Source organism: Ictalurus furcatus, chromosome 27 (assembly GCF_023375685.1).
Source record: "Ictalurus furcatus strain D&B chromosome 27, Billie_1.0, whole genome shotgun sequence".
Taxonomy (NCBI): domain Eukaryota; kingdom Metazoa; phylum Chordata; class Actinopteri; order Siluriformes; family Ictaluridae; genus Ictalurus; species Ictalurus furcatus.
Window position 1 is genome coordinate 7,549,764 of NC_071281.1, and position 21,469 is coordinate 7,571,232.

At 44.4% G+C, this 21,469-nt stretch overlaps 1 protein-coding gene across 4 annotated transcripts in view; it reads left to right on the forward strand.

The window, feature by feature from the left end:
• The window catches only part of ankrd11 (ankyrin repeat domain 11), a 133,817-nt gene that overhangs the window by 93,195 nt on the left and 19,153 nt on the right, over nucleotides 1-21,469 (forward strand). For 2 of the 4 annotated variants that reach the window (XM_053616647.1, XM_053616648.1), the window contains 2 exons: nucleotides 13,973-14,118; nucleotides 19,918-20,056. In XM_053616647.1, the coding sequence (XP_053472622.1) occupies nucleotides 14,032-14,118; nucleotides 19,918-20,056 (226 nt within the window). In that variant the 5' untranslated portion in view covers nucleotides 13,973-14,031. Of the gene's footprint in view, nucleotides 1-13,066; nucleotides 13,088-13,505; nucleotides 13,837-13,972; nucleotides 14,119-19,917; nucleotides 20,057-21,469 lie in introns of those variants that run through there. The other 2 variants (XM_053616649.1, XM_053616650.1) reach the window with 2 other exon arrangements.

Sequence of the window (21,469 nt, forward strand, 5' to 3'; positions counted from 1 at the left end):
TCAGAGATTAAAGTAGAAAGTATGCTTGACGTTTTACGCGTGCGCTAGGGACCGCGTACTGCCCGATTTTTCTAACCAGTCCCACATGCGCATTTAATTCTTTTGCACTATTTAGTTGTTCCACAAGGGGGCAACAGTGACCCAGGGTCGTTGATTCTCAAGGTAGTTGAAGAAAAATACTACCGGCTTTGTATAATTCTAGCCTTAAAGCGTATAAGGGTTTGTATATGGTGGTTTTAATCATGGCGGGAGATTACCCGAGCATTGTTCCTCGTGTTGTGATTGTTCTTCGTTGCCGTCCTTCGGTCCTTTACCGCTCTGTACTGACTCTTGTAGGCCAGGAGCGGTAGTACAGGTTGTCGTAATGCGCACACGTCGAATGGAGTATACTTTGAAAGGCTATGCGTACGACCGCGTGTGAGGGGGGGGAAAAAAATAAAAAACGAAGTATACCAGAGGCTTAAGTGACCTGAAGGTTGTAGGTTCAGATCCCGTCCCTGTCAGAATGCTGAACTCTGAGCTGCTTCATGGTTGAATCGCTTCGTTTGTAAGCAGAATAAAGACCGATCCGGAACAAGTGAGTAAGACGTCGACGTGCGGTTTGGCAGGAGTCGATTAGAAAGAGCAGCAACACTCCGTGTAGTCACTATGTTCACAACTCGCCTCGCACCCCCTCAGCCTAGTCATTACTGGTTTAATAATCCGCTCCGGTCTAACTGGGCGAATTCGTTTCTCCTGCTTTGTGATTTCAGCTAAGGCTAAAAGACGGCTAATTGATGCGGCTCTACTTTACCTAATGAGAGCATCGATTGTTGTGTATTCCAGCTGCCGACGCTGGGACACGGGTCTGAGCCTGTGTGCTTGCGCTGCCCTTTTCTCCACTTGTTTTTCATGATTGCTTTGTTTCATCCGAGTCGTTTATCCATCAGTGGCTTAGCAAAATCAACAAGAGAACACTGTTGTTGTTGTTGTTGTTGTTGTTGTTTTAAATGTATTTCAGGCTTTGTCTGGAATACTTCATGCTTATATTGCTAATTAATAGTAAACCTTAATTGTTAAGTATGAGAAACGTTAACGGTCCAATTAAATGAATTATTTTAATGAATCTCTTTAGTGTGCGTGTGCGGCCGCTCGTACTGCGACGTAATTACGGTATAATAAAAAAAAATGCAGCCGTTAGTTCAGTCGTTTGGGCGTTTCCCCACCTCTCCGTGCCCTGCGCTTGTCTGGCCTCTTTTATCCTCATCCCTAATATTTAATTCATACAGGATCTGAGAAGCTCAGCCTGCTCAAAAAAAACACACACCCACACACCTCCACCTTCTCTGAACACACTCACTAGCCTACCCACTCAGATGTACACACCCCATTCTCATTCTCTCTTTCTGTGTGTGTGTGTGTGTGTGTGTGTGTGTGTGTGTGTGTGTGTGTGTTAATACCTCTGAGCCTGCGCCCCCCGCCAGAGAGGCTCCATCAGGAATGAGCAGGGATAATGGGCCATGTTGGCTCTGCTGTTCTGTCTGCCTGTGTGCTCTTTTTTTTTTTTTTCCCCCTTACCCCCCCTCCCCACGCCGAGGGATCAGGTTTCCACCCATCGGCGTTTGTTTACACCCGGTCTCCTCCTGCAGCAACAACTGCTGCCTGTCAGCCAGCAACCAGACAACCCCCAATAAACAGCGAGTTTGAACCCACCGGACACGGCGCTCTACAGATCGCCATCGAACGCTGTTGCACGGCGTGGATCTGAAATCCGTCGCACTCGTCGGGAGCTGACTTTCGAGGGAGGGTGGGGTTGGAGAACAGTGCGTGTAAAAGTTCAGACTCGAGGATGTCCACAGCTCCTGATGAGGAAAGTAAACGGAATTATGGCTCGTTAGGAATATCGTTAACCCTTCCGGGAGCTAGGAGAGTCACATGAGCCGGATGCTGTCTTACAGCACCCTGAGAAATCAAGGTGTCAAATAGATCACCTGGAAATGGCTGCACTTTAGGAGCCCAGGACAAGCAGGTTTTGTGTCCGGGAAATTAGCTTCTTATTCAATTAGTCTTTATTTGTTACATATACATTAGAAATTCTTTTCTTCGCATACCCCAGCAGGTTAGGAAGTTGGGGTCAGCGCACAGGGTCGGCCTTGATATACCATCCCAGGAGCAGAGAGGGTTAACGGCTCAAGGGCCCAACAGTGGCAGCTTGGCAGTGCTGGGGCTTGAACCCCCGACCTTCTGATCAGTAACCCATAGCCTTAACCGCTGTGAGCTTCTCACACCTCAACACAGTAAGTGTAGCGCGTGTCAGCTGTAGCGGAGGATTAATTAGCGATCGTTTACCGAATCAGGATTTATATCTCACCTGCTCAACACGCACCTCGCGCTTCGACATTCTGAGAGAAAATAAAGACCCTAGCCAGCTTGAATAACATTTCGCTTGTGACGCGAGGACAGAACATCACATCTCGTGGCCAAAACGCTAACGATACGCTACATGAGAAATGTTGTTAGAAGAGAATACTAATCGGTTATTTATTTGTTTCCTGTTAGTCCGTATTAACGCACTTAACTAGCTAATGAGCTTGTGATATGTCAGGTAGCACTTTTTAAGCCTGCTTAGTAAGGTCTGGGGCTGGGCTAGCTACGCCTCTTAAGCCCGAACACAATCGTCGGTAATCACTAAACTCCACGTCACGTGTTCGACCTCCGCCCTAAAAGCTACTATAAAACACACTCTGTTTGGAATTTTCCAGATCTTCTCTCTGGAGCATCCAAATGGCGTCCTCTCACGAACACTCACGAACACTTTCCACGTGTGATTGTGTAATGTTCTGTGTGCGTGCGCGCGCGCGAGTGTGTGTTTTATCGCTCGTGTGAACGCGGCAGGATTCGGCGGCGTGTCGATTTGATGCGGTGTTCATGTTCACGTCTGTGAAAGGTCACATCCCAGCTCCCTCTGTTCTTCCCCTGCGCTTTGTTCATTATCCATCTCGGTTCAGCACTTATTTTTACCTCTGCCCATAATCCTTAATTAATGCAGTCGCACTCACATCCCTCTGGCACACGCGCGCACGCACACACACACACACACACACACACACACACACACACACACGTGTGTGCTGCATTTCTCTTCTTAAATGCCACTCTTAAGTTGCAGTTTACTCCCAGAAAACCAAAGTGAATCATCTTTCAGCACACAGCAGGTCTGTAAGGGTCGGTAAGATCTTTCAACACGACTTCAGTTAATCACAGTCTTGTGGCTGAATGCAGAGACTAAACGACTCTCAGCCTAAAATCTAGATGCTAATCAGAGAATCGTGTTTTTGGTTTTTTTTTTGTTTTTTTTAAAAGAAGGAGCGTGTCGTGATGGTGGTGTAATGCAGCTGTGCCGTTTCTTTACGCAGGACCGTTCCCAGCTTGCTCTAATTCATCACTAGCGAGTGTCTTGTTATGGTGTTTAAGTCGCGCTGCCGCTGTGGAACAGAGACGGACAGGTCGCGCAAAGAGACGCCCAGAGCCCAGCCTCAGGGCATAGAGATCTACTGCCTCACACCAGAGTGCTTTGTGCATCCTCATGAGCTCTCTCTCTCTCACACACACACACACTTCAGCTTCACCTTCAGAGCACAGGATGACCGATACGAACGCACAGGGACGTACTCTGAGCTATAAGAGAAATGTATTTTCCTGCTCGGATCCTGTCAGCATTTTTTTGCTCACTATCACGGTCACTGAAATATGAGGTGGTGGTGGTGGTTGTTGTTTGTTTTTTTTCATGAGAGGTCACAGCTTGATTGTGAACCTGTCTAGCTTTAGTCTGTACGTTTCTGACTCCGTCTCCCAGGAATGAAAACACGTTTCTTGTCATTGGATTACAGCGCATATTGGATTTCATTCGTCTTTGTACGATTGGTCTCATCGTTCTCCGTGGTGTCTTAGGAAGAGCGCGGCCAGCTCTCGGGCCTGTACGGAAAGCTGAATGTTTTTGCTAATTTGGAGCGGGTTTGATTACACGGTTGGGTTATGTGTTTGTTTGGGGTTCTTTTTTTTTCTCTCTCTCTCTCGAAACAGCATACAGAAAAGTTTGGAATGCAGCGCCATTGGATTGAAACGTGAGAGTTTAGAGTTTCAACACCCCAGCAAAGCAAATGTAATTGTGTAGAACCTGAGTATTTTGAACCTCCTAATACCAGTGAGTGGGGGGTCTCTAGGCTTTCGGGCTTTGGACGACTAGATTTGGCATGACATCATTTGGCTTGGCCGTTTAATTCGGAGCTATAAAGTCAGCATCTTTTGCCCTTCCCGTCATTGCTAGGAGGACCTCTGGTCTCGCTACAGTCCCATGAGGCCTTGCAGGTGACTGTTACGGTTAATGTGCATCCAAAGATCACGTGATCACCCAACACGCAGCGAGCAGTCAGCGGTGCAGAGGCAGAATTATTGTGGAAAGTTCCAGTCAATACCACTGAGGGCACTTGTGCAGTAATTCTGCTGCGGTTTTTTTTATTTTTTAAAGGTGACTGACCTACTGACTGAGACTCTGATTCAGCCCACAAACCAGTTACTTTCCTGGCGAATACCTGAGGCGCTTGTGCGCTTCTAGTTTACAGTGTGTGTGTGCTGTGGGTTGATGGACCATGTGGAGGTTTGTTTCTCATGTGAGAGCTGGAGAGATTGTTTTCCTAGCTCTAGGGCTTCTACACGACTAGATGGGGGGTTTTTTTTTGTTGCCAAGACCGTTTTTAGTGCCAGCACACATCAGATCTCTTCTACTGAGTCAATCATGTTTAGTCTAGGCACAAGGGGGTGGGGGTGGGGGGACTATAATTAACACACACTATTAATTCCGTAGACACTTCACAGTAACATTAGCACCACTTAGAGAGGGTCGTAAGGGAATGATTGGCGTTTGTGTTTTATTTTAGCACAGGAAACGGTACGTAAATATGCCAACGTCTTAATGCCGTATTATTGTAAAAACTCGATTTGCTTATTTAAACGTGATCGATTTTGTCTCGGTTGCAGTACAGCTGCGTCTTAATTACTGTTAGTGAAAGTCTTGAGCATGACCGTGATGGAAAAACAAGATGGCGAGTTCCATGTGCTTTAAAACGTTACCGTGTGTGTGCCGCCTCGCTCTTTGCGAGCGAACTGTTTACGTTCAGGCATTAGCGAAGGCCGACGCCAGGGCTCCGGTGGGTTTTGGGTTCTTTTTTTTTTTTTTTTTTAATCGGAGTGGTGTATTCTAGCGTGTGAACCGAGCAGCGTGCGCGACTGAAAGGAAATCCATGCATGCGAAAAAGGGAACTTTTTATTTTTAATGGCATCCGTGTTGACTTTTATGGAAGCGAAAGGTCTGCCTCGTCTCCTGCCGTTCCAGCTGTTCTCTCTGTAAACGTAATGAGAGGGTTCGGAGAAAGTGCTTGCTCTGCTCTCTTTCAGTTACATGCTTGTGATTATTTTTAATCGCTACACACAGCGCCTATGTCCTGGAAAGATTTGTCGTTCTTTGATGAGCAGATTCGGAAAGCAGAGAGGGGAACCGGGCTGATTCCAAGCCGGCGGCGAGAGCGGCAGGTTTCAATGAACGACTGCGCCGTTCCGGTGTCGTCTTATCTAATCGTCATATGACGCGCTCTGCGTTTTCGACAGCCTCCCGATCAGATAGGTGCGCACCTCGGCTCTGCGTGTCCGTGCGGAGTTGAATGGGTTCGGCAGCTTCCTGGAGCACGTTACCCGGAGCTACCGGGATGAAATGCGTTGTGCCGAGCGTCTCGTGTGTGCTGATCGCGCTCCTGGTTGAACAGACTTCCTGCAGAAACCGAGCTCTCCAAGTGGATGCTTAACCTGCAGTCAGGCAGATTTACACCCTGCTTACATAAGCCTCCACAGCCGCCGTTTGCATTGCAAACCACCAGCATAGAATGTTATCTATGCACTAAATCGAGCACATACGTACTCTCCGTGCACAATCAAGGCCTGCTGCTGCATCTCTCCATGCAAATGCATTCAAATGTAATGGCGCTTGCCTGAGCGTGTTTCAACACACGTACATACAGCGCACAGGCTGTATTAGACTGGTATACATGTCCAAAGACTTCTGTGGACTGCATGCATGCGCGTTCGTTTTCCTTCACGCCGTAAATCCAGCCTGGTGAATTCGATCTTGGGTTCAGACTGTAAATTGAGTTTCTTCGGCAGAGAAGCAGCGCCACGCTGGGTTGTTTTGGAGCCGGAGAGGCGCGTCGGACGACTCCTCGCGTCGCGTCTCCCTTGTTAGGAGGCAATTGGAGCGCGAAAAATGGGCAGAGGGCCTGCAGCTCTGCTCCTGCCGGTGCCGAAATTGGATCTGGAGTCTCCCTGTGTCACATGGCTCGCACATGCACAGCACTCGTTAGGCTTGTGTGGCTTTCTATTCTAGTGTCGTGGATGCACGAGGTGAAGGGAAGGAGATGAACGCGCATGGGCTATGGCGAGTAGAACTACACGCACAATTTCATTAACACTCCAGTCCACTTCCATTCTTGCTCCTTCAATATCTCTTAGTCTCTTGCACTTGCCGTCCCTGCCTCCCTTCCTGTTTTTCTCTCACCGTGTCAGCTCTTCAGAAGCACGTGCCCCTGTCCCTACATTGCTAGGCAACAGGCCGAGTGTGTGCGTGCGCGTGTGTGTGTGCGTGCGCGTGTGTGTGTGTGTGTGTGAGTGAGAGCAGCTCCCTCATGATGTTCTTCGTTCCTGTTTATCTCGGAGTTGGTTGGATAACATTCTGCAGGAGGAAGAGCTGCAGAGGTAGACTCCAATGCAGCAGAGCTCTGCCGCAGGCTAGATTGGTGCTGTGTACACACACACACACACACACACACACACACACACACACACAGTCCATGTGTTCAGAATATCACCAAATCCTTCGCTCCACTCTTTCTTGCCTCTCGTCATATTTACGAAGGATATCAAGGGCTTGGTGACACGTCCAGATCCGCCACTCTTCCGCCCTCCTCCCGTCTCTGATGGAGAGATTATGGAAGAATAAAACACATGGTTGCGTCTCCTGCCCCTCATTCCCCTTCTCTACCTTGTTTGTCTTCTCCCCTCTTCGCACAAAAGCCTCTAATGAAATGAACTGGAGCGGCTCGCCTGACGTTCAGCCAATCACAGCCCAGCGTCACCTGGAAACGAGAGCCGACCTCAACAACACTATTTACACACCAAAGTCCAGACTCCCGCACCCTGCACTTTTTACACTCCTAGCTAATGCATATAGCCTGGTACAGTACACACACACACACTGACACACAGGACACAATAGGAAATGCCCTGTTCTAATCAGAAGACTGCTACTTTAGTAAGCAGCCAACTCACCCCATATAATATATATATATATATATATATATATATATATATATATATATATATATATATATATATATATGCGCCAGTCCATCTGGAAGGCAGCTTGCCCTCATCACCCAGTGTTACAGCGTGCATGTAGCTAGTAATAGTGAATAAATAAAGTTCTCAGTACTCAAAATAGTACTGAATATTATGTATAATGACACTTCCAGTTAAAGTGACAGTGGCTACGTTTACACGCACATGGAATTCTGTGTAAGATCTATATCCGGGTTGCAGCCGTACTCCGAATTCGATGTTTATATGCGTACAGGCATCGGAGTATTCCTGCATACACGGTTGTTGTAAGTTTGCCCGAGTTGCCATTCCTAAATACCTCACCGACAGCTAAGCATCTGTTCGCACCCACAATTCCTTGCGGAACGAGCACGCGCATAGATCTCCTCGGATCTCGGTGGATTTTCCGAAGAAAGTGTTCACCTGCAGCAAATCTCCGATGAAAACAGGAATATCATAAGGGTGGGAATCTTAATTGGGGGAATATTTTTTTGAACGTGAATATCGAATCTGAATCGGGTAATCGGATTGCGGCGTTTACGCGACTCGGTGCTAATTAGAATATTTCCGTATTGTGATTAATATCGATGTGCGTGTAAACGTAGCCAGTGCGTTTACCGGAACAGCTGGATACAGAATGAACCGTAGCTTGCGCGTCCGAGCCCCCTCCTCTTCGTTAGGACTGTACAGCGTACATACACAAACCCGATTTGACCGGGAGCAGAAAGAGAGTGCACGGTAGGAATGATGGAAGACGGCGCAGGTGTAACTTTGCTGAAAAGCGTTGAGGAGAAGAAGCCTTGGTGTGATGTTATGAGCTGATTTGTGGAAAAAGCATTTTCCAGACTTCTTCGCACATGACCCAGGGTTAAGCAGTTCAAGTGTTGAAGCGCTTGAACTTAACCAGTGTTTAAATCCACAGTTCTAGCGATCAGTGAATAATGAATGCTATAGAATTCCTTTCGAGAGGAAGTTGTCACCTGCGTTGGGACTTTACACCGAGTCTAAGAAGAAAAATGAAAGTGTACGATTCATCCATCCATCCATCCATCTTCTATACCGCTTATCCTCCCTTCAGGGTCACGGGGAAACCTGGAGCCTATCCCAGGGAGCATCGGGCACGAGGCGGGGTGTACGATTAAATGGTCCGTTATAATGTCACCTGTACCCGGGATCCAACCTCACTTTACTTTCACAGCTGGGGCAAGATCATGATCATTTAAATCAATGCATGATATTGTAATGTGTTCATCATGCCTTTTGACATCAGCATGACACACAAACGTTTCCAGCGTATATGGAGGGTCGTGTGCAGTAAAGGACCGTTTTGTTTCTCATGCACTTGAAATGTATTCGTGGTCATATTACTCTGAAAGCCTTATTAGGGAACTGATGCAAAGGGTCACAACCAGACTCGTCTCCTGGCCTCAACCAATCAGAGTTTGACACACAGCACCCTACATGCACAGGACGTGTCTTGCCAGGATTACCCATAACCCCGCTCTCTATACATCGTTCCGCACGCATGCTTCCACGCCGACGTGAAAGAGACATGGAGCCTCATCCTTTACATTCGTCTGTGCATATAAACACCCAGGCACCCGCACAGATGCTCGGTCTAATGCCCATTGACTTAGTGCAGCTGCTGAGCTGGAGCTATTTTCCATCGGAGACATGAGGGACAGGTGCACGAGTCCTTCTGGAATATAAGAGTGGCGTAGACGCGCTGTAAGGAATTTGTTGAGGAAGAGGGGAGTAGGCCCAGCGTGCCCTTTCATCTCACTAGCGTTCGCTGTCGGCAGAGTCGGCCCGTATTAGTGCTGTGCTCGGTGTGTGTCCGCGTTCGTGCACTAGAGTGACAGAATGAGACGTCCCGCGGTGAGCTGAAGCGGTGGCCTCTGTCTGACCGGTGATGGGGGCGGGGGGAGCGATGGAGAGAAAGAGATGCAGGGCTGTGAAAACACTTCCTTCTGCTTTGTTTCTTTTTTTTGGTCTTCGTGACACGTTTGCACTTATTAATCCACTGTACACTCACGGCTGCTATAAATACTTGGAGCGTTTTTGTTTTTGTTTTTTGTTTTAAAATAGTGCTGAAGGCGTCGAGCGGTGTATTTGGAGCTCTGTGCCAGGACATGAGCCAGACTGGGAAAGGGCTTGAAGGTGACTGTGTGAGAAGGAGAAATTCGTCCCAGTTATAGAAATAAATGAAGCTCCGGAGGCCGCTGTGATTCTCGGGACAGTCACGCCTCTCCCGTCTCTCAGCTCGGGGGTCGTCCGTGCTTCACCGGCGGATTTGTGTTCATTCGCGTCTTCTCCGAGGGGAGACGAGTGCAGCGAGGGCAAAACGGTTGCGCCGTGTTGTTTTCCGGTCCGAATCGGCGTGGTCCGCGTGCGTGCGAGCCAGAGGGACGAGCCGGTTCGGACAGCGGGATTAAATGCAGCTTTTCGTGTTTGGCCGAGCGCAGGCCTTTTGCGCACCGTCAGCAGGCGGGAGGAAGCGCCCTAAGCTCAGACCTCACTCACACATTTTTCCCCGTGAGGCCACAACAGCGAATGACCTCGCGAATAAGAAACGAAATGTGACATGCTGAACCTGAACGTACAGCACGTGGTCATCAGGACCCACGAGATCTCCGACGTCTGCTGCAGAACCTGATTACGTAGACTACAGAAATTTCTCGTTTGATCATTTCGTCATTCCTGGTGTGTCACTCCTCCATGATGGTTAGCTTGCACGGTTCTGCTGTTGCAATTCACTGGTTATGAGTCGAGTTTTAGTAGTATTAGAACACGTCATGTGAAATGCTCATCGGAAATCAGTTTAGTACCAAAGACTCGGAGTGTGATCGGTGCTTGAACTAGCATGGAAATGGTTTTGGACCTCAGTTCCGCACGGACATTCCCGCTGTGGTTGCTGGGACTACGGTTGCTGCGATGGCCTTAGGACTGCAATTACCACATACAGTTTTGCACTCAGGTCTCCTTTAGTGAACAGTGGATTAGTTCAACAAAACAGACTTCATTTAAAAACCATAATGAACTTTCTTTTACTTTCACGCTATCCGGTGTTACCCAGATGAGGACGGTTTCCCTTCTGAGTCCGGTTCCTCTCAAGGTTTCTTCCTCATATCATCTCAGGGAGTTTTTCCCTCACCACCGTCACCACCGGCTCGCTCAATAGGGATAAACTCACACACTTAAAATCTGTTTCCTGTGTTTATATGTTTCTGTAAAGCTGCTTTGAGACAATGCCCACTGTTAATAGCGCTATACAAAATAAACTGACGCTCGTTTAAAGCCACCACTAGGCGGACGGCACTGGATGATTCAGATCCTTGGTCGAGCGAGCAATCATTTAAAATACTAACTTGCTTACGTTAATTAAGAGAACGTTACCAGTGTACGTGCTCCTCGGACAGTGAGGTGCAAAGCTACCACACGTGCTAACGGACAGAAAAAAAAACACATTACCTGAAGACTGAGCGTTTCATATTGTCCTCTTTTACCCGATCACGAGCACCTCAGACTCCCTCCTCCTCCTCCTCCTCCTCCTCACAGGTCTATTGTTGGAGGAACTTCATCATATATTCTGACATGGTGACCATATTCGTGCACGGTCTGTTATATAATATCTTTTTTTTTTTTTTTTTTTTGAGGGATCGTCTTGTACGTTGTGGCAAGTAATAATTTTCAAAGAGCACTGAAATCACAGCGTGTTAAAAACGGTCACGTCCTGTACCAGGCTTTTTTTTTAAGGGAAAGATCAGAGACGAGGGCCTGTTTCGACGCGTGTGCGTGTCGGAGAGTAGGGTACAGTGCAGAAAGTAGGCCCCGTGATGGATTAACGCTCGCTGCAGGCTGAAGCTGCTCTCTCAGAGACGACACTCTGATGGCTGTGTTTCTTATGATTGAGGAAGAAGGCAGAGGAAATGAAGAGTGGCTGTGACTGCGTTTCCTCCCAGGCAGCTGCTGCTCTTCACGCGTGTTCCTCTTCCTGCCGTGAAAAAGTGCACGACACACACTTGCACGATGCACAACACTGTACAGGAAGCACAACACGGCAGTAACGTGCGATTCTTGCTGCCGTTCCCGTAGCAGAGCGCACGCGGGAAGATCTCCAAAGCGCAGAAGAAGTGGAAAAATGAATTCCCCAATGCGCGCACAGCTCACGCACACTAAACGCTCACAGCTTATGGAAACGTAGATGAGGAGCGCCAAGCTTGTGTGGTGATGTTCTTTTGGCCTCAGCAGAACGACGCACGAAAGCGCTGTGCTTGTCGTCTGCCTTTCGAATAAGCTCGAGTGGCGTGGATTGTTCCAGAACATGTGTCGACCTATTTTCAGGGAAGTGCGCGAGCGCGTACGCGCGTCTGTTTATCTTCACCACTGACTGACCTTTTAGCCACTTTGAAATGTGAAGGTTGGTTGTGTTGTGGGAGAACACATCTCATGTTCCACATACCAGGAAGAGAGAGGAGATGTATTCTTTTCTGCCTTTACACGTGTGTGTGTGTGTGTGTGTGTGTGTGTGTGTGGGCGCGCATGTGCACAAGGAGGAGATATAAATAGCTGGAGAGAGCTGCAGAAGGACGTGTGTGTGGCGCCACAGCACAACTGAGTGCCAGCGTTCCTGGGAAGGGAGGGAGAGAAGGAGGGCAAGAGGGAGATGGAGAAACAGAGCGGAATGGAGGGAGGAGCTGTTTTCTGTTACGCACGGCACTCTGGAGAAATTACACTACGGCAGGGAGAATTATTATGGCCCTCTCGGCATATGATTTATTCATGTTCCATATCTTGCAAGCGTTTCATACAGGGGAGAGGATGCTTTTAGCACAGCGGGAATACAGAGGAGCTCGCGAGTGTGTGTGTGTGTGTGTGTGTGTGTGTGTGTGTGTGTTAAAGGCCCTGCCAGCATTTCTGCAGTGTGCGTTATCCACTGCAGTGTGCCAAGCGTCTCAGTCTTGCTCTCAAGGTCAATATCCTGTGATCTCACCACCGTAATAAATGAAAACCCGATTCTTTTTTTCTGTCCGCTTAATATATATATATTTTTTTCATTAGGGTTTGGGTGGCTCTGCTGTTTCAGGCAGATTTCTGCTCGGGCTGCAAGATAGTGGCTAACATGATGAATTATTTTGCACAGTGTTAAAATTCTTAGCTTTTCATGCAATTCGTGGACAAAGTAATGGTATGTGGTGATTGCCAGCTGCTGTAGTTGGGTCCTCGAGCAAGGCTCTTAACCCATAAGTCTCAGTTGTGTATATAGTTTTCAATTAAAAAAAAAAAAAAAGTCAGCACAAACGAGTTTTATCAACGGAAGTTATATTCTATCACACATCCTGAATGTTTATTCACTCACTCAGTTTTGGACACTGATTGTGTGTGTGTGTGTGTGTGTGTGTGTGTGTGTGTGTGTGTGTGTGTCTGTCCGGGGAACACTGGGAACCAGGCAGGAATACTTCCTGTATGGGACTCCGTCGCAGAGCACTATACACGCACGCATTAACATCTTGGGCCAATTTAACATAGCCAGTCCACGTACTGAAACGTTTATATGGAGTTGGGAGGAAACCGCAGAACCCTGAGGAAACTCGCACAGATGCGAGGAGAACATGTACAGTATCCCGAGCTCAGGATCGAACAGGAGACCCCGGAGCTCTGAGGCAGCGACGCTAGCCGCTATGCCGTAAGCCTCACTTTTCCGTCAGATATATTAATAGTTCAGTCAAATGAATTAAGTTTTGATCTTTTAATTGCTTCATATGAACAGACAAAATGCAAACAGCACGTGGGGCTTATTATTTTAACACACCAGAGTGACTTAACTTAGCATGAATATAGCAGCCGGATGTCTGTATCGTTGAAGAGTGAATTATAATAAGGTTGTAAATAACAGTGACTGGCTAATTACCTTTTCAGAGGTGGGAAATATATTATGGTAAAAGCTTTATCATTTAAAGGTTGTTGCTGAACCCTTAAAGCTCCACTGCTCAGCTATAGGCGTTGAGTGAACACTCCCTCCCTCTCTCTCGGTCTCTCTCTCTCTCTCTCTCTCTCTCTCTCTCTCTCTCTCACACACACACACACGTATAAATCAATTTACATAAACTTGTCTTCCAGATAAAAACATGCAAATGTAACATATTGTTTCCTACTGTTCCTGTGTAACCATGGCCAAGGATATTAGTGCTAAATGCAAAATTCTCGAAGTGCATGCTGAACAAATTTCATCATCTTGGTTGGGGTTTTTTTTTTGTTTTGTTTTTTTTCCCTTCCCCAGCTTGTTTTTTTTTCCCCCAGGTTTGCATTTGACTGCGTTTTTACAAAATGCCATGGGTTTGGCAGAGCAATCAAAGCTAACCTACACTTAAAGGGCACCTCTGAGAGAGCGAGACAGCCGAGCTGTGTGTAATTGCTGGAAATGGAAAGCTTGAGGTTGTGTGACTGAGCAGAAAAGGTTTTTGTTTTGTTTTTTTTTTCTGGGGAGACAAACAGGTGCTAATGTCTCTCCCTGTTCTTCTCCCATCCCCCCACCCCCGTTTCTCTGGCCCTCTATCTCTGTTTCTCTCAGACGGTCGATGACGACGCGATGGAGGCGTGAATGTGGTTTGGCGTGGCGAGAGCTGAACGATGCCCAAGGGTGGGGGTTCTAAAACCCCCCAGCTGGAGGACTTCCCACTCAGCACCGACATGGTGGAGAAGCAGGGTGGGAAGAAGGTGAGATAAAGTTACATTTATAACACACACGGCTCATCGTGATGACCTGATAAAACCATTAGGCGCAGTTAGGAGACAGTCTGACACCGGGCTCATGAAAGAGCTCCTGCTGTATTGATTATGACCTAAATTCAGTCCTTCACACACACGCCTACACACACCTTCTCTGCTCCACATTGCTGTTCGAGCTTTTTATCTCCTGTATATTTTAGACTTGGCTAGATTTCTCACTAAACTAGTGCATCTAGTTGTGTTTACGCTTTCTGTGAATGTTTTGTATCTCTGAACGTTCTCATGAAGATCCAGCCTTGTGCTCGCTGTAGCAGCAGCTCGAGATGGAGAGCGATGAGGTTAGGTCAGTGGTTAGCTCGAGCTCAGAGTTACGATTCCAGCGCGCGCGCGCGCGTGTGTGTGTGTGTGTGTGTGTGTGTGTGTGTGTGTGTGTGTGTGTGTGTGTGTATGTACAGAGTTCTGGGCAGGATTGCATCAGACACTGCAAGGGGGAGGGAGCGAGAGTGAGTGAGCATGAGAGCATTGCTAGGAGACCAGTCACTAAACACAGCCGCTCACGCAGGCAGCTTTGAAGCGAAGCAGCGGCTTACAGCTGTCGTTCCGTTCAGCCTGGTTTTCAGTTTCTCTCTCTCTCTCTCTCTCTCTCTCTCTCTCTGCGTGGGTTCCTACACCATTACATGCATCTCTCTCTAACACATGTAAATACAGCATTGAAATACAGAGCATAAATCCTCTATTGTATTGATCTTAGTAGTAGTATTTGTGTTATTTGATACATTATGTATCATACACTGCATATATATGTACACAATGCCATCGTGTGTATATGTGTATGTATATATATATATATATTAGTCTGCGCATGTATGCATATTTATCTATTTGACCTTGCTACTACAGTTTGTGTATACTACTATTGCAATACTCAATATGCAATTAATACAACAATTACATGTGTAATGATAGCGTGTTATTATAATAACACTCTCACTGTCTACTAACATACAGGACCAACCCCTATATCCTTCGTATTATAATATAAAGTACTGTGTTAGTATAATAACATACAGGACTAACCCTTATATCCTGTGTATTATAATATAAAGTACTGTGTTAGTATAATAACATACAGGACTAACCCTTACATCCTGTGTATTATAATATAAAGTACTGTGTTAGTATAATAACATACAGGACTAACCCTTATATCCTGTGTATTATAATATAAAGTACTGTGTTAGTATAATAACATACAGGACTAACCCTTATATCCTTTGTATTATAATATAAAGTACTGTGTTAGTGTAACATGGTACAGTGCTGTAGAAATGCAGTAATGTGTACTATATTATTAGAATAGGTTTTGGTTTGACTTGCCCTTGTAGTATATTTATATTTTGGTTGTATATTCTAATAGCTTGTGCTTTTTATAAATACAGTCAGGTTGGTCATGTTTTTACATTCCTGTCCATTATTTAGCGATTGTCTCGGGTGCGTGTCGAGGCTTTCTGGCATTTCTTTCATGCTGTCGAGTTCACATACAGTAAGGCAGTGTGTGCAGGCGGTGACATCATGGTCTCATGACATTGGGAGTGTTATTGGTCTGGGGAAGGAGGGAGGGAGAAGGAGGCGGGGAGAGAGTCAGACTGTGGGAACAGCGCCACGCTGCATTCCTGCTCAACCTTATCTCGCCATGTTCGACTTCCACAAAGAGCTCCTTAATTAGCCTTCATTAGCACTGCCAGCAGCCAGCCAGAGCTCCAGCTGTCCCGGCTGCCTCCAGAAAAACAAAAGGCAGCACAAAAAAAAAAACCACCACCACCATTCATTGCATAAGTGTATTTATTCATATATTTGAATTATGTAACAGTGGTGTTATGATTTCCAGAAGAGCTGCTGGTAAAGACTCCGTCCCAGAGGATGATTACAGAGCATTGATTAGGGAGGAAAGTAGTGAGCTAGTCGTCACATGTTCACTCCGTTATATAACTGTAAATTACAGTGGAAGGAGGGTGATGGGATTAAGGAGAGAAGCCTGAATCTACTGAGAACCTGTCTGCACTTAAAATCACTTCGAAGTGGGTGGGTGTGTGTGTGTGTGTGTAACATTTACGCTAATTGTGTAGGTGGTGAACACTTGCAATGGGTTTATTTCTGCTTTTGGCATGGAGAGCTCTGTGTATGAGTGTGTGTGTATGTATATGTGTGTGTATATATATATATATATATATATATATATATATATATATATATATATATATATATATATATATATATGTATATATATATGTATATGTATATATGTATGTATATATATGTATATATGTATGTATATATATGTATATATATATATATATATATATATATATATATATATATATATATATATATGTATGTGTGTGTATATGTATATATGTATATATATATATATGTATGTGTGTATGTATATATATATATGTGTGTGTATATGTGTTTGTGTAGATATATAATGTGTGTGTGTATATATATATATATATGTGTGTGTGTGTGTGTGTGTATATATATATATATATATATATATATATATATATATATATATATATATATATATATATATATATATATATATATATAATGTGTGTATATATATATATTATGTATGTATGTGTAACTGTCCACTTTATTAGGTACACTTGCACTTTATGAAGTCATCTAATCAGCCAATCATGGGGCAGCAGCACAATGCAAAAAATCATGCAGATACAGGTCAAGAGCTTCAGTTACTGTTCACATCAAACATCAGAATGGGGGAAAAGTGTGATCTCAATTGGGGCTGCAACTAATGATTATTTTGATGATCAATTAATCTGTCAATTAATTTAATTAATTAATTAAAAGGCCAGTTTTTATTTTTCTGTATTTCGAAAAGCCGTTATTTCACATTCTACCCCATGTTTTCCTTCAAACATTGTGCAAATTGAAGACTATGAAAAAGGTATTAAATGTATCTGTGTGGACTATGCTATACATTGTGCAATTATTATATTATTATTAATATATTATTATATTATTAACATTATATTTTGAAAACAAAAAAAAATAAACAACTGATTGTCCACAAGCTTTAAAGCAGACGTTAAATCGCTATATTAAAAATGCTAGATGTTGCTAAAAAAAAAAAAAAAAAGTGTGTGTGTGTTTGAAGACCCACCTACTGAAAACTCTGTTCAGGTATTAACGATGCCTTACATCCAGAGGACATCTGTGAGACAATCTGAAAAAGTAAAGCATCATCTCTGTCTTTATTTATAGAGAGCAGCACGGTTGTGGTGTGCGAATCATCTCTCTCAGAGCTAGTGGTTTTTACTATCTTGCGGGCAGGGGCTGACGGTAGCAGATATGAAGCTTGTGCGACAAAAGGTATTTTGCGAATTTTGTGCAAAAAAAAAAACCCGAAACGTTTCCAGTAAAGTTCAGTGCAACGACATTAGAAACCTTAAATCTAAAAGCACACAAATCAACCCCCTGAGAGTTAGAGACAGCACGCAACACCACGACTACACTGCAACACCTTTCTCTTTTCGCCCATGCCCGAGGCTAACGCGCAGAAGTGTGTGTCAGTTAGAACTTTCACAAAGTTTGAAGGTTAAGCGCCACCCGAGCGTGCACTCTGCCGCTGCAGGTATCGATCCGACATCCAGTACAGCTTTTAATGTGCGTTTTTAAAAGATTTTTAGATCAAATACAGCATATGGAAAGTATAATACTGCAAAGAGTATTCCGGCTGAACACGTTTTCAAGTGTAGTTTACAGAGCGCAAGATTTAAAACCGTGAAACGGTGCATTCAATCTGGCAACCTTGAACTGGTGTATAGGCAAGTATTTATGCCTTTTACCCAGTTCGCATTGCACGTCCTCGTCACACACGGGGTTTTTTTTTTTTTCTTTTTTCCTTCATTACCATGCTATTCTCAGATAAGCTGTACTCGAAAGCATAAGAAATGTGCAAGGAAAAATGATCTTTAAAAAAGAAAAAAAAATGTGTTTTATTTATTTATTTGAAATTATGCGCTTGCTTTTTGGTGTCCAGCCAAGATTTCACATTTAGGTACATTTACTAGTCATATGAATATATCATAACTGTTAGAAGTTGTGGCGTTCTAAACAAAGGAAAATGCCTAGCTACCATTTAGCACTTTGACACCGAAAAAATAAAGGGTTTTGTGATTGCACTGCATCTTAGATATGAAAAATGTCGTTTGCTTCAAAGCGTGACTAAAATGTAGCAGTGCATTTAGCGTAAAACTTATTAGTCTGCATCCGAGTCGAACATGGAGTTTAACATTGCAGCAGTTCTTCTCGCAGAAATGCTGACCTTTATAATAATGACTAAAAGCTTGTAGGAACAGTTAGTGTGATGCTTGTGGTAAAATGCTGATTAGAAGTTGCTGGCCGAATGTTGGCCTTATAGCTGTAATCACAAACTTTTGTACTAGAAGTTTAGTTGAATTTAGCACAGCTAAAAAAGTAGGGTGCTTGTTAGCACTCCCAGTTTCTTAGACATGCTTGTTTACAGATAATATTGAGCAATAGGTGAATATTTATTTGGTTTAAATATGATTATTGGTGTTGATTTACGGTATCTGCATGCATTAGCCAGTTGCAGGTTAGCTAATGGGTAGTTGGCTTCCTTAATACTCAGTACCATGTCATTACAATTACTCGTTCTTCAAATTTAATTTATTAGACAGTGACTACGTTTACATGGACAGCAGTAATCTAATTATTGACCTTATTCTGAATAAGACAATATTGTGATTAAGGTGTTTACATGAGTTGCTTTTAGAATATTCCTTTCATGTACCTGTTTTACATGTTATAGAACATAGATCGACTAACGTCACGTCATTATATCCCCACGCCGTCCCACGTTCCCTCCAGAATTTCACGTATATACATACAGTTCGTCTTTGTTATGGTACCGTATACAGTTTTGTTTCATTTTTAATTTCACAAAAGCTTCAAGTACAGTTAATTATTTGTCATGCTGTACGTGCTAATAGACGACTGCTTGAAGCCGTGGGCTGCGTCCCAAACCGCGTACTTACCGTCTGTATAGTAGCCGAGATACATGTATGTCTCCTACTATACAGCAGGTAAGTACGCGGATTCGGACGCAGCCGTGTTCTCTTGTTTGCCGTCAAACGGTTGAGCTCTGCCGTGTGTGCACGTGTCCTGTAGCAAAATGCGGTGAAAACTCTCACAAGACGTTAATAGTGTGATTAAGGTGTGTACGTGTCTGTAATACGTGTCGATAATGCGACTAAAACAGGAATACTCCACATGTCTTCATTCCATTTGTGTTTACTTCGAGTGTGACTTTAGTGGGATTAAGATCATCAATAATCGCTGTTTACATGCTAGTTTCTTAATCAGAGTATCGTCTTAATCGGGTTGATATCGGATTATTGTCGTCCATTTAAACCTACTGACTGATAGATTTGTGTTGCCAAATAAACCTTGTGGTCATTAAAAACCAAGAAGTAAAGTCAGGCACAACTTTTTCAGCTGATAAATTTGGTAATAGTTATAAAACTTATGATGACAAAAAAATTCTTTTTTATATTATATATTTTCTATATATTTCTTCCTGTTTTTTATATATGTTCTATTTTTTCCAAATAGAATAACAATTTTAGGTGCGGGTTTTTTTTTCCCTTATAGGATCCAGTTGTTTGTTTACATTTCAAAGTCCTTGCTGATTGGTTCAACAAGTTTGACACTAACAGAAATCTTTTTTTCCCCCAGGATAAAGATAAAGGCTCGTCAAACAAGACTCCTAAATTGGACCGCAGCGATGGCGTCAAAGACATGAAAGAGAAGGCTCCTAAAAGGAAGCTTCCCTTCACCGTCGGAGCCAATGGAGACCAGAAAGATTCAGACTCGGGTAAGGAGGCAGGGCCAGGCCTTTGAGCTGGGGATTGTGGGTAACTGGTAGGAAGGTGGTGTTTTAGAAAGGGCTGCATTGATGTTGTTTTGTCTGTACTGTTTGGACTATCATGAAGCTTAAGAACACTCACATGGCAGCAGTACATAGGGATTTATTGGACACAATGGGCTGAGGAAGGTTTTGGTAAGTCGTCCATCTGTGTTTTCTTTAATAAAAAGAGCCTACTTTGTGTTTAGCGAGCTCAGCTTGGAGGATGGTGTAATTATTTGTTAATGAGCAGTTCAAACAGCTTTCTTAATGAAATGGGTTTAGGTTAAAGCACTTAATGTGATCCTGGGTGTGATTTCACTAGAAGGGTTGCTGTGAGCAGTATATGTTTGCAGTTTTATTGTTGAGTATTTTTTTTTTCTTTTTGTAAATTAACTTACACTGATTTAACAGTAGAACCGTTGTTCTGGTCATAAACAGTATATAATAATAGCAGTATGTGAAGTAAGTGTGTGTGTGTGTGTGTGTGTGTGTGTAGGGACAGTACGGTTGTATCTATTTTGGGCCGTATTGCTCAGACGCTCTGTAACAGTCCCTGGGCCGTTGCTCCCCCCATTTTCAGCCGTTAGGCGTGAAATCTTTCCCTTTCTCTCACCCCATTCAGTCAATGTGTATATAGTGCCTATTGTGATGCTAACTCCAGGGGTGGGGTGGGGGGGGTCTCCATCTTCCCACCGGCCTGCTGCACGTCTCTCGCTCCTTTTCCCCTCTCAGATCATGCTGCTGTGCTGTATTATGCACGCCGATATTTTCACCCCGTCAGCGTGTGCGTCAGCCATTGATTCACAATACTTTACAAGCCATCGTTCTGCCTTTTAAGTTGTTTCTCTTTGTCGCCATTCTGTTATTAGGAACTGGGCTTTACAGCTCTAGCAGGTAACCCTGCGAGTTCTCATTGCAGGCTTTGTTTGGTGTGTAAGCGTTTTCGTTTGGCTGTACAGCTGAGACCAGGCAGGCTGATTTGGGCCTGATTTTTATGCCAAGTCATTGTCAGTCCCCTGTGGATAGTTTTTTGTAATACTTGGCTCCATTCCTTTTCTCCACTCTGTTTAATGCTTTGAGTCATGAAATTTGTGTGTATGTGTATGTGTGTGTGTATGTATGTGTGTGTGGTTTTGTTTACCTTATTTGCTGTCTCTTGCAGTGGGATATGTGCCAGTTCAGGCCAGTTACCTTTGTGCTATATTCACATCGTGTGCACGCACACACACACACACACACTGCTGACTTATTACACATAGATCATAGACATAGGAACATTTTCACTGAGCTTAATTATGAGAGAGCGCGAGCGAGAGAACCAGATAAAACAGACAATAGATGTGCTTGGAAAGCCATTTGAAGCTGCAAGGAAGCCATTAG